Source organism: Hydra vulgaris, chromosome 01, assembly GCF_038396675.1.
Source record: "Hydra vulgaris chromosome 01, alternate assembly HydraT2T_AEP".
NCBI classification, from domain to species: Eukaryota; Metazoa; Cnidaria; class Hydrozoa; order Anthoathecata; family Hydridae; genus Hydra; species Hydra vulgaris.
The window spans coordinates 27,171,778-27,185,000 of record NC_088920.1 but is presented as its reverse complement, the minus strand read 5'-3'; the positions used below and the strand labels follow the sequence as shown (position 1 = coordinate 27,185,000).

Below are 13,223 nucleotides of genomic sequence, written 5' to 3'. Positions count from 1 at the left end.
ACCCTAGATTAATAAAATATTGAAAAATTAGGTTTCTGTCAAACATATGATAATAAAAGTTCAAAGAAAATTAAAAAAATACCCAGATCTCATCTTCACCTTCAGTCTCACACTGATAAAATGGTCCAAGACATTCAGCATGGTAACAATCATGACAAATATCACACATTAGCAAACTTTCCTTCATTCCACAAACAGTACAGTATTTGCATCGATCACAATACCAGTTTTTTTTTAAAACAGGTTCTACATCTAGACAGAACGTGTGAAATGACTCACAGCAGAGAGAACAGAAAATCATCTGAAATAAATTATAATCAAACATAGATTGAAATGTGTTAATAAAAAATCTAGCAAATAGTTCATAAAACAAGTTAAAAAATTTACTTATAAAAATTAATATATAATTCAACATACATGTTCTTTTCCTGCACTTCCACAAAGAAAGCACAAATTTCTAATGTTTAAATCAGCTGCAGTTGTTAAACATAAATGATGTCCCGCTACCCAAGCTGCATCTTCTTTATTGTCATTTGGCCAAGGTATTTTAATCAAGTTATCTAAACTATATTCAATACGTGGCAGGTGTTCATTGAATGAATGTGTAATTTCATTCATTGTGCTTCTTAGTTTTGGCTTTATAGAAGAACATGTAAAAACCTCATTACTGTTAAAGACGTCTTTACATAAAGGTTTAGAAAGTTTGTTTTTGTTCTCAACAACAAAACTATGGCAAGTACTGTCGCCAGATGTAAATGTATGTTGCATTGAACTAGTAGGAGAAAGATTGCTAACAGTTATATTGTTTTCTTCAATATCTTGTTCTGGAATTTCTATTTGTGTTACTTGTGGTATTCTTGGCGGAATGTTTAATTCGGTTAAATGTTTTTCAGTACTACCTAAAAAGACAACCTAAAGAACTATAGAATACTAAAGATACATAAACACAAAAAACATAACACAAATATATATTACTGATAACTTAAGTGAACACAAAATAATAACAAAATAATTTTTTTATTCTAAAAAAAACTAACCTTAAAAAAACAACAAAGAAAATAATAAATTTATAATTATAAATAAATTTATAATTATTATAATGTCAATTTATAATGCTAATAATATCAGACTTATTAAAAATATATTTTAAAGAATTGGTGTCAGCTAAATTTGGTCATCAGGAGTATCGCCTTGCAATCGTACTTGTGATAATAAACATAAATGACTTAAAGCTAAAACATGGTGACAATGAAAGTTTTGGAGGTAATTTTAGAAGTAAACTAAAAAACTTCAGAAAAAAACAACTTCAAATCAAAAAACTAACAAAAAATTAAATTAAAAAGAAATCAAGCCTTTATACTGTGTTATTACAGACTCCAACATTACATTAAAATGCAGCATTTTGACTAATTTAATTTTGAATACATTACTTTGTTTAATAAGTTTAGTAAAAGACTTTGATAGTTAACTTGATTTCCACTTTAAAACATGCAGCTGATTTGTTAGATTACTACTTAACCAATAATACTTTTGAAACATCCAAGAATACTTAAAATTTTGAAAAACTTGCATCATATATTGTACCACAATCCAGGAGCAGATTTTTAGTTTACCCCATCAAAAAAAAAAAAAAAAAGTCATGTTTTTTATTTATTTTGAATTTACTTCCCTAAGGCCATGAAGGCCACTACAGTCGAGGAGCCTACTAAAGTTGTGGTTACAACCCTCTTTTAACTCTATAACTCCGAAACACGAACCTTAACTAACAAGGCCGCTGTGCGGAAAAACATGTTGAGCATGGTACTACCAGGGGCGTAGTCCGGATCGAACTTAGAACTTCTTGCTTATTAGGCGAGCACTCTACTACTACACCACTACCGCATTTTTGTAACTGATGTAACTACACCCGCTGAGCAAACAAAAAAAACTGAAGGGGGATGAAAAAGGGAGTAAGTAACAACTTTTGTGATTGCAGAAAGAAACTGGTATCTTAATTTCACCCGTCTTAATGCCAACATGATTCAAAACTAAGTTAACTAGTCATAAGGTTGCTTTTAGTATTTTAACTAATACGATCCTTAAAAATGCTAAAAATTAAAAAACAAATAGGAACATAACCTGACTCAATTAATTTTGGTCAGTTTTCAGTAAACACAAAAAATATATATCAGAGGTGTACACTCGTGTGAAAGGCGACTAAAAATATTCCTTTGATGCAATAAAGTCGCCCAAAAAAGCAACTATTGATTTTTATCCACAGTTCTTGTCTTTATTTTCATTTAAATTCAAGAATTCTATAAAAAGCAAAGTAACTATCTAAAATAATAATGAAATATTTTGGAAGTCGCAGTGCCAAAGTTTGTTTTTCCACAATTTCTACTATTATTTAGAACAAAAGAAAATTGTATGAGGGTTTAAATGTACTTAAAAAAATACTTCCTAAATAAAAATGGTAGTGGTGTAGTGGTAAAGCGCTCGCTTCATAAGCGAGAGGTTTCGAGTTCGGTCCCCACCACATCCCTGGTAGTACTGCGCTCAACTTGTTTCTCCGTGCAGCGGCCTTGTTCATCAAGGTTCGTGTTTCGGAGTTATAGAGAGAGGGTTATAACCACTATTAAGTAGCCTCCTCATCTGTAGTGGCCTTCCTGGCCTTTTGGAGGTGAATAAAAAAAAAAAAAAAAAATAAAAAAAATAATCAGTTTTATTGTTTAAATAAAAATAATCAGTTTAAAACTAAAATACTATTTTATTTTTATTTTTTACCAATTTTTAAGGATTTTTTTAAGGATAAATTAGAACTAAATTAGAGATAAAGTAATAGAACTAAATTTGTCAAAAAAAATACTTCGATGTATAAAAACAAAGTAGAAATTCTTAATTTATAACTACATTTTAAATCTTTGTGGAAACTCTATATTCAGGTCATATCTTAGAAATGGACTTAAAAAGAATGACTGTAGATTGTGTCGTGTACATTTTAATTGTATAATTAGTAAATACTTATAAAAACTAGTTACTATTAGTCATAAAAGATTTAATTGAATTTATGCCATAAAAATTACATTTAAATTTTTTTTTTTTTTTTTTTTTTGCTATTCACCTCCTTAAGGCCTAGAAGGCCACTACAGATGAGGAAGCTACTTAATAGTGGTTATAACCCTCTCTCAACTCTATAACTCCGAAACACAAACCTCGACGAACAAGGCCGCTGCGCGGAGAAACTAGTTGATTACATTTGGCAATTCCGATTCTGTGATTATTGTAAGATCAGACAGTCTGCAATTATTTAAAAATGATTTATTTTACCATCAAACACAATATTCAATTTTAAATAATCTCTAAAATTTGTTTAAATAGACAATTTTTTAAGTTCTGATTATTTTGTTTACAGTTAAGTTGATTATTGAGTTAAAACATAAGTTAAAGAACTTCATGTAAGTAAAAACTTCATGATTATTTTCATTTTATTTATCGTGATAACTATAAGATTGATTTTTACATCATCATTTATAATGGTTTCACTTATTTAGTATTATAAAAACTTTTTCACTTTTTCACTAAAAGAAAACTCAAACCTGTTACCATGACCAATGCAAGCAGCAATGATGGTCAAAGCCAATATGAAAAAAACAAAAGAATTCAAACGATTCAACCATCATGGTTAAAAGAATATCTTGGCTCAAGTACAACAAAATTTAGGAGTTGTATACAGAAGTATTAGTGTTCAATTAAATCAATTAATTGGAAATATTAAAACTAGATTTCTGGCAATAGGCAAATGGCAAGTCAATCTAACGCATGCAACTGACAGCTTAAATATCAAATTTTTAAATTTATTAACCAAAATGAAATGGGATCCTCTACAAAAGCTTCTAGGAATAGCAATCACTGCAGAAGATTTAGAAGGTGAAAGTGACTAATAAATATATATTTAAGATGAAATACTATTTAGCAATAGTGACAGCGATAACAATGAAAGCAACTTTGAAGGTTTCCTAAGAAAAGAAAAACCAAGCGACTACAATAATCAACTAATAGTACATGCAGAAAATATAGTGCTTCTTATGGTAGGCATGGGGCAAATATTCTACGGATGGCACAAATATTCTAACTGGATGGAGAGTGTTCAGCTTACAACAGCTTAAAAATAAGTGTGACAATTTTCTCACTTACACACATTATCAGATCGATTGCAGCTGGCACTAAAAGATGCAGCCAGCACGCCAAAGGAACACCTAATTCTGCAACTATTTTGCAAGAAATTCTTCGTCTTTCATAGAAATTCTACTGTTATATCTGCAAGTTTATAATGTAAAAGGTATTTTAAAAATTAAGTATTGATTTAAATACTGATAATATCTTAACGTATTTATATTTATTATTTTTAGTGTAGTATTAATTATTTTTAGTAAATCACAATCAAAATTTCTATTAAAAAATTTAGGCAATTTTTTTAATTTTTTATTTATTTAATTTAGTAGTTTTAATTTTTAAGGCAAGTGCAGTGTCATACAAGTTAACAGTACTAGATGGGTTGTGCAAATGGTTAATGCATTGGAGAACCTACTTAATGGTCTAAAAGCGCATATTCATAGTTATAACACCATCAGTTTGGAAAGTGATAATAGCACAGCACAGAAATTAAAGGCTAAGTTCTTCGCAAAAAAATTGCTTAATCAGTACTTTATGTCTACTGTGATCTATATTCTTAATGTGTGTAAAGCAATGACAATTTTTTTTATAGGTATTTAGGTTTAAATCACCACAACCAAATAAAAGTTATGAGCTGTATAAATAAAATAGTGTGTGTGTGTGTATATATATATACATATATATATTATTATTATTATTATTATTATTATTATTATTATTATTATTATTATTATTATTATTATTATTATTATTATTATTATTATTATTATTATTATTATTATTATTATTATGTAATATGTACGTTTATTATAATATAAACTTATAGTTGTTTTATACAACTATAAGTTTATATTATAATAAACTTATAATTGTATAAAACTATAATATAAACATTTAATTATTAACATTTGATAATTAAGTAAAATATTTACAATAAACAAAAACTTTGTTAAAAATGATTTTGTCATGTTCTCACTTTGAACTCTTTATTTAAAAATTTTTAGTCAAAATTTACTTATAAAAAACAAATTAATTCTAATTTTAATATTTTATTTTGTTGCTCTCTCACTTATTTTTCAGCATCATTTTTTTAAAGCCGTTTTAAAGCTATTTGATAGCCATTTATTTCACAGAGACTTAAATTAGATATTGAATCAATTACAATTCAAATACTTAATTATACATATAATGTAACAATATAGTATTTAATAAAAATACACAATTATTTTTTAAATTAAAATGTTAATGTAATAAATAATAAATTGTTTACTAATAAATTTAAGAAATAGTTAAATTATTCACAATATACGAATAATAATATCATTTATGTTTTTATTTACATGTGAAACAAAAAACAAAAAACAAAAAATGTTTCAATGCATTAAGTCAAGTCTTTGCTTGAGTATGCCATATGCAAATTAAAAGGATTCAACGAAAATCCAGACTCAGGTTTTTACTGGAGGAAGCGCTCAATATATAGGATTGTAAATTTGCATGAAACAATAAAATACGAAGCTCAAGTTGTATTGTGACAAATGTATCAGATGTGTTTGCAGAGGTGAACAAGTTGCTTAATACAGTTGAATGGGCAGATAGCGACTTTTTCTTGGCTGAAAACAATAAAAAGTTACATAAAAACGTACTAGACAATAAAATAAAAGCCCTTATTGACGACAAAATGCTACATCAACAGCTTGAATATAAACAAGTAGGTGTTGGGAACATTCTATCAGAGTGGATATTATTAATGAAAATAATGGCAACTTGGACGAGTGCAAGCACCAAAACTTAAGCACAAATAGCAATAAAGATCAAACCAGATAGATTCACTAATCTTTTGTCTATGATTGATTTTTTATTGTGCCATAGTTTAAGTTTGGCAGACGCAGAAAGAGGCAACAAAAAACTTTAAGTCAATTCAAAAAACAAAAATCAGTAAAGAGTTATTAACAATGCAATTGTGCACCAGGATTGATGGTCTGGAAATGGAAGCATATGATCCAACAAAAGCCACTGAAAACTGGCTATTAAAGCAGTTAAATTCCAGTTGTGTCAGTTAAAAAATTAAAGAAAATAAATTTTTTCGCAAATAGAAATGATGATAATAACAGAACTCTAACAATAGATGATGATATATGATAATTTTTGAACTTATTTGTATTTTTATTTTGTATTGTTATTAACCTTTCAAAATAGTAATAGTTTTCAGGCTCCTATATCAAATAAGATCTTAATAATTAAAATACATTAAAAGCAAAGGGTTTAAAGTATTTGTAAATTGTTTTTTTTTTATATTTGTCAATTGATGTTTTTGTAAAATAAAAAAAGGAAAACTATGACTAGAATATGCGAGAACTGAATGCAAAAAATGTTATAAATAATAGAAACAGGAAACTTAAAAGGTCTGCGGGCAACCAACATTAAGGAACTGGTTACTATCATTCACCCTTCTAGCCATCGACCTAAAGTCTGTATGTGCACCCCTGTGTGTGTGTGTGTGTGTGTGTCTATATATATATATATATATATATATATATATATATATATATATATATATATATATATATATATATATATATATATATATATATAAATATATATATATATAAATATATATATATATATATAAATATATATATATATATATATATATATATATATATATATATATATATATATATACATAAATCAATAATTTATAAGTGCACTGTTCTTTTAAGAACATTGAGCACTCTATTTTGTAGAATACATTTCAAAGTTGATTAAATATATATATATATATATATATATATATATATATATATATATATATATATATATAAGTATATATATATGCGGTAGTGGTGTAGTGGTAGAGCGCTCGCTTCATAAGTGAGAGGTTCCGAGTTCAATTCCCACCACATCCCTGGTAGTACCACGCTCAACTTGTTTCTCCGCGCATTGACCTTGTTTTTCAAGGTTTGTGTTTTGAGTTATAGAGTTGAGAGAGGGTTATAACCACAAGTAGCCTCCTTATCTGTAGTGGCCTTCTCGGCCTTGGGGAGGTGAATTATAAAATATATACATACATTAGGGATATGACAATTTTTAAAGACCCTATCCCCATGTTATTTTTTGTGGAGTTTTAATGCAAAGATCAAGAAAAATCCAATGGCAAGTGTCAACATTAAAAAAATGTCACCCCCTTATTCAAATTTATAAAAATATATACAATTATACATTGTACAAAATGGTTTTTTTTAATTAGAAACACAAACATACAGGTTTTAGTGTTCATTTGTCAAAAGAAATTTAATGTTAATTTTTTCAATGCTTTTGCACAATGGAAGTAAATCCTGCAAAACTTTAATTGCACGTTCAGCACAAATGTTTGACCTTTGAGTTGGGATTGGAGTCGGCTCAACCGACCAAAAAGTCCTTAAAGTCTTTATTGCCTTTGAGCGATCTTTGCAAACGGCTGCCAAATTATTGTAGTTATCCTGATTATAAACCTAACCAGAAAACCAGATGTCACACCATGTGCCACTAATCAAGTCACATGATGACTGACCTTCGGCTGACTGTGGAAATTCTGGAAGTAAAATATAAGCTAGCAAAGCATAGATTGCTCGGCTATTCCATCTTGCATTGCTTATATTTGGCAAAGTTCTGAAATTTACTTTAGGGAAGCATCCTGTTTTCTTAAACTGTCTGTAAACAAGTGATCAAGTGATGAAGGAAAGCCATATCATCTCTCCAAACAATTTCTTCTTCTTCCTTCAGAGCATCTCCGGAATTGTCAAAAGATGCTTTCAGTTGCTGGTACTCTTCTTTTATTCTGCTAATGAACCAATAATTGAGATTAGGCGAGGTTGTTGCTGCTTCAAAATAATCATTCATCACATGTTTTAGTAATGTATCAAGAACATGATGCTGGCATCCAATATAAAGAGGTTTGTCTAATCCAAGCTTAACAAAATGCTTCTGTAGTAGTGTGACTGCCCCAACAGATTTTCCTGTATATGCAGAGCTTGTATCAGAAATTATTAACTTAATTGCAGGCCATAGCTTATATTCATCAAGCACAGTTTTTATTCCATTGAATATTGTTTCACCTTTTCCATTGATCAGTGCAAGAACTGCTAATTTAACTTCTCTATTTTCATTTTTTAGAACTACAACCTGGTACTCTGTATTCTTTATGTGCTTCCCATCAAAGTGCAAGCTTCAGTTTTCGTTTCTTAGAGTTTCAATAAAATGTTCTTTTAATTTTTCTCCTGCTTTCATTGTAGCTTTGTAAACACCACTTTGACTTGGAGTTGGAATAGAAATTCCAATTTTTGCAAGAGTTTTGCAGACTGTGTGTGCCTTTCTTGAACTCAGTTTTGCTTTTGTCGCCAAATTTATTGCATAATCAGTTTTTTGTCTTTTACATGTTGTTGGAACCTCTGAATCTTGAGAACCACTGTCAGAATCTTGTTTTTCTTCTTCAGTGCTAAAATATTCTTCATCTTCACTGCTTAAATCATCCTTAGTATCTTGACTGACTTTTTGCTTAATCAACTTTAGTTTTCTAGGATGAACTCCTTGTGTATCTCCAATTGTGGTGCAGTAGCCAGCTCTACCATTTGTTGACATCTGAAGATTATAGAAGGCTTTATCTTCCGGACTTCCGAACCTGCACAAAAAGATTGTTGTTGTTAGCGGTTGCCTGTTATTTTTTTAAGTTGTCTTTCTATTTTTATTGAAATTGATTTTTTTGATATGCCTGGTGAAAATTGTGCAATATTTGGTTGTTCAACTTCAAGAAGACACAAAGGTATCAACATTTTCAAAGTTCCTACTCCAACTAATGATGCAAATAAGAAATGGAGTAATGAGCTTATTAACGTAATTACTAGAGACAGACTCATCGATGATTCTTTGATAAAACGAATTAATTCCTTCAACCTTTATATTTGCAAGCTTCACTTTACTGAAGATCAATTTTGGGTTTACTCATCTCGAAAAATTTTAAAGGATTGAGCATTGCCAACTCTAAATCTCCCTAAGAAAAGTAATCAATCACAGCGAAGTTCAATATCCATTACAAAACGTGAGGAGTTTTTAGTGACGCAAGAGTTAATTTCTCGAACTACAACGTCATGTTACAAATCTTTTGATGATTTTTCAAAACGTATTTTAACGCTCTCACTTGATGATTGTTGGAAAATTTCTTTGGATGATAGATTTATAGTAATTACTTGTAATTCTCCAGAACATATTTTACCAAAGTATGAAATTTATGTCGACAAGTTGCTAGACTATTGTGTAAGAATTTTTGGTTGGATGTTACCAATAGATCATCTTTTGTACCTTCAATATAAAGGATCTTTTTTAAATGTTTCTTTATCAAAATTTATAAGTCATATTGAAACTCTTGTTCTTTGTCCTGGTGTTGAAGTAAAAAGTTTAGACTTAATCAACAAAAACTTTAAATTTGAAAAGCATGTTATAACTAAAGATTTAACTACTTGCTTTTTAAGCAACTTCCTCTTAAACCTAGATTAAATCAAGATGAGTTTTATCGTTCACTTAATTGTAATATTTTAATAAAATCCCAGAGTTGTTGTTATTCATGCCATTCTTTGCAACTTAAAACTAATTATGAAGTAAATAATAAAAATAAAACTTTAAACCAACCTGCAAAGCTGAATGCTCCTCTTAAATTTACCTCCACCGAACGAATTAAATTAAGTTTGCAACAACATCGTTTAAAATGCAAACAGTTGGAAAATCAGATTGAACATATGAAAACAGTTTTGAATATGGAAAGTGAAAAAGTTAATTTAGAACTTGATCAAGACCTTAAAACATTGTACTCTGGTTTTAATCAAAAAAATATTCCAGACTTCATGAAACTATTTTGGAATAAGCACCAAAATTATATTAAAGCTTCTAGTCCCTGTAGTGTTAAATATCATCCAATGATAATAAAATTTTGTCTCAATTTAGCTGCTAAATCTTCGTCAGCATATTCTGATTTGCGTTTTGATAGTAAGACTGGTTCAGGATTTTTAGTTCTTCCAAGTTTACGCACCTTGAGAGACTACAAAAATTATATACATCCTTCAAGAGGTTTTAATCTTCAAGTCATTAATGATCTTGCAAATAAAACTTCTAACTTCTCTAGTTCTGAACGATTTGTTACAATTCTGTTTGATAAAATGAAAGTTCAAGAAGATTTGGTTTGGGATAAATACTCTGGTGAGTTAATTGGATTTGTAGATTTAGGAGATATTCAAACTAACTATGCAACACTTAAAAATGTGAGAGAGCTAGCCTCTTATGTTTTAGTTTTTCATGTTAAAAGTATAGTAAACCCACTTTCCTATAGTCTAGCGACATTTGCCACAACTGGAGTAACATCGACACAACTTATGCCAATATTTTGGAAAGCAGTGCGTTATCTGGAGAGTATAAATTTGAAAGTCATAGCTGCAACTGCAGATGGTGCATCTCCAAATAGGAAGTTTTTCAAAATGCATAAGAAATTAGATGGTGGCTCAGGGAAAAAAATTATATATTGCACTAAAAACTTATTTAGTAATGATAATAGATTCATCTTTTTCTTTGCAGATGTACCTCATCTAATCAAAACTTCTCGAAACTGTCTTCTCGAAAGTAAATCTGGTTCTGGATGTAAATCACGCTACATGTGGAATAGTGGATTTTTTCTTCTTTGGAATCATATTTCAACATTTTACAATTCTGATTTAGAAAGAGGTTTAAAACTTGTTCCTAAACTAACAAGCGATCATGTAAACTTAACACCATATTCTGTGATGAGGGTACGTCTTGCATCCCAAGTATTGAGCGAAACGATAGGAAATGTTTTAAAGCAGTTTGGACCACCAGAAGCTGCTGGAACTGCAGAATTTTGTTTAATGATGGATATGTTTTTTGATTGTTTGATTGTAAAGAACAGTGTTGAGCATATAACAAAAATAAAGTAATTTTTAAAACCTTATGAATCAGTAGATGATTCAAGATTTGCTTGGTTAGATAACTTCCTCTTATACTTTAAATTGTGGAAAGAATCTATAGATCAACGAGAAGGAAGTTTTGATGAGAGCTCAAAATCAAAAATGTTTATTTCTTCTCAAACTTATGAAGGTTTGCAAATTACAGTGCATTCATTTAAAGAAGTTGTTAAATTTTTACTTGAAAATGGTGTTCGATTTGTATTTTCTGAAAGATTCTGCCAAGATGACCTTGAAAACTATTTTGGAAGACAACGTGCAATTCGTTGCACGTTGTCTTCGAAAGATAATCCATCTATCAAAGATTTTGGCTACAATGACAATACAATCAAGTCACAATTTTCAGTTCGTCCAATTACTGGTAACATTCAATATACTAACAATAATATCATGGATATTGAAAATAATCCTTTACCGAAAAGAAAAAAAAATAGTTCAAAGTTAATTCAAATTACAAACCAACATTAAGTTCTGCTTTTTCACATTTATTAATTGGAAAAAAAAAGGTTATTTTCATAACCACAAAGTTTTAAAAGCATTATTTGTCATTTATAATGGTAAGAGTATCTATAAATGAATTAGTATAAAGGCATTGTGTTTTTCTTCAAAAAATATTTCTAAACAAAATACAATTGGCATATTTTATTAAAATAAATTGGCGGGCTTCCATCAAGTTCAAGTAAGTTAAACTACTGATTTTGGACCCCCTCCTTAGGCTTATTTAAAAGGAAAATTATTTTTTTGAATATTTTAGGGGGCGCCGTTTGACTATTGTAGGGGGCATGGGAGTCAGCTTGCCCCCACGCCTTTTACTAAATCCGCCACAGGTATAGTAAACATTTAAAATAAACAAGATCAATACTTATAATTTTAATTCACTTGGAATAACTTTTGCTTGTTTTCTATTTGCTTGCATAATTATTTATAAGTAAATAAAGGGGGACTGTGACTGACGGTCGCAGGTGTGATCAAAGTTTGCTTTGAAAAAATATATGTTAAATGAAAGCGATAAAGTACTTTATCACTTGTGTGACTATGTAGTGATGAAATACTTTGTCACTACAGTCATAAGAATATCTTTAACGTAACTAAAATTAATTCACTTCAATAAAATTTTACTTTATTGGCTCAGCCAGTACTGTAGCAACGGAAAATTGCCCCATGCGAGTAAGGTTATTGAGGTGCCAAAAGAAACAATTCTTTTTTATAAATAGCTCTTTTTAATTATTAAAAAAATATTTGTATTCTTCCTTATGAAAATCTTTTTAAAAAGATATTGCTACTAAATGTCACAAAATTAATAATAATTTTGATCTTAATTTTTGGTTTAAAAAAAATTGATTTTTTTCAATTATTTCTAAAATTTGTATAAAATTCTGGTTCTTTTGAGACCCAGGTTGATATACTTTTTGAGAAAAAAAAAACTTTTATTAGGGAACTAAGGTGTAATCAAGGTTCATGGTGTGTGTAACCTCTTTCAACGAAAACAATGACCTTTTATTTTTAGGGGAAACTATATATATATATATATATATATATATATATATATATATATATATATATAATATATATATATATATATATATATATATATATATATATATATATATATATATATATATATATATATATATATATATATATATATATACACTTACTCTTGCCAACTATAGTGAGCAAAACATGATAAAATATGTTACCTTTCTTTAAGTGTTTTTTTTTAGAAAATTTTAGTTTATTTAGTAGTGTTTTTTTAGAAAAAGGAAAAATAATGAAAAAAAGCTGATCCCTGCCCTAACCCAAACCTTTCAATGTGCTAACAACTTACTTGCAGATTCTCCCTAAATCAGTCTATGCATGTACCCTCATCTATCCCTTAATCAGTGTGATGTCAGTGTGATGTATATATATATATATATATATATATATATATATATATATATATATATATATATATATATATATATATATATATATATATATATATATATATATATATATATTTATATCTACTATATATATGAAGGGCAATGTGTGTGTGTTTGTTTGTTCTCTATAGAAATCCAAACC

General features: G+C 28.7%; 1 protein-coding gene across 1 annotated transcript in view; it reads right to left on the bottom strand.

The window, feature by feature from the left end:
• LOC100210554 (histone-lysine N-methyltransferase 2A) overlaps nt 1-13,223 on the bottom strand; it is a 100,968-nt gene that overhangs the window by 51,372 nt on the left and 36,373 nt on the right. Inside the window, exons 7-8 of the mRNA XM_065787796.1 lie at nt 418-899; nt 83-301 (exon numbers count right to left, since the gene is read on the bottom strand). Coding sequence (XP_065643868.1) covers nt 83-301; nt 418-899 — 701 coding nt within the window. The remainder of the gene's footprint in view (nt 1-82; nt 302-417; nt 900-13,223) is intronic.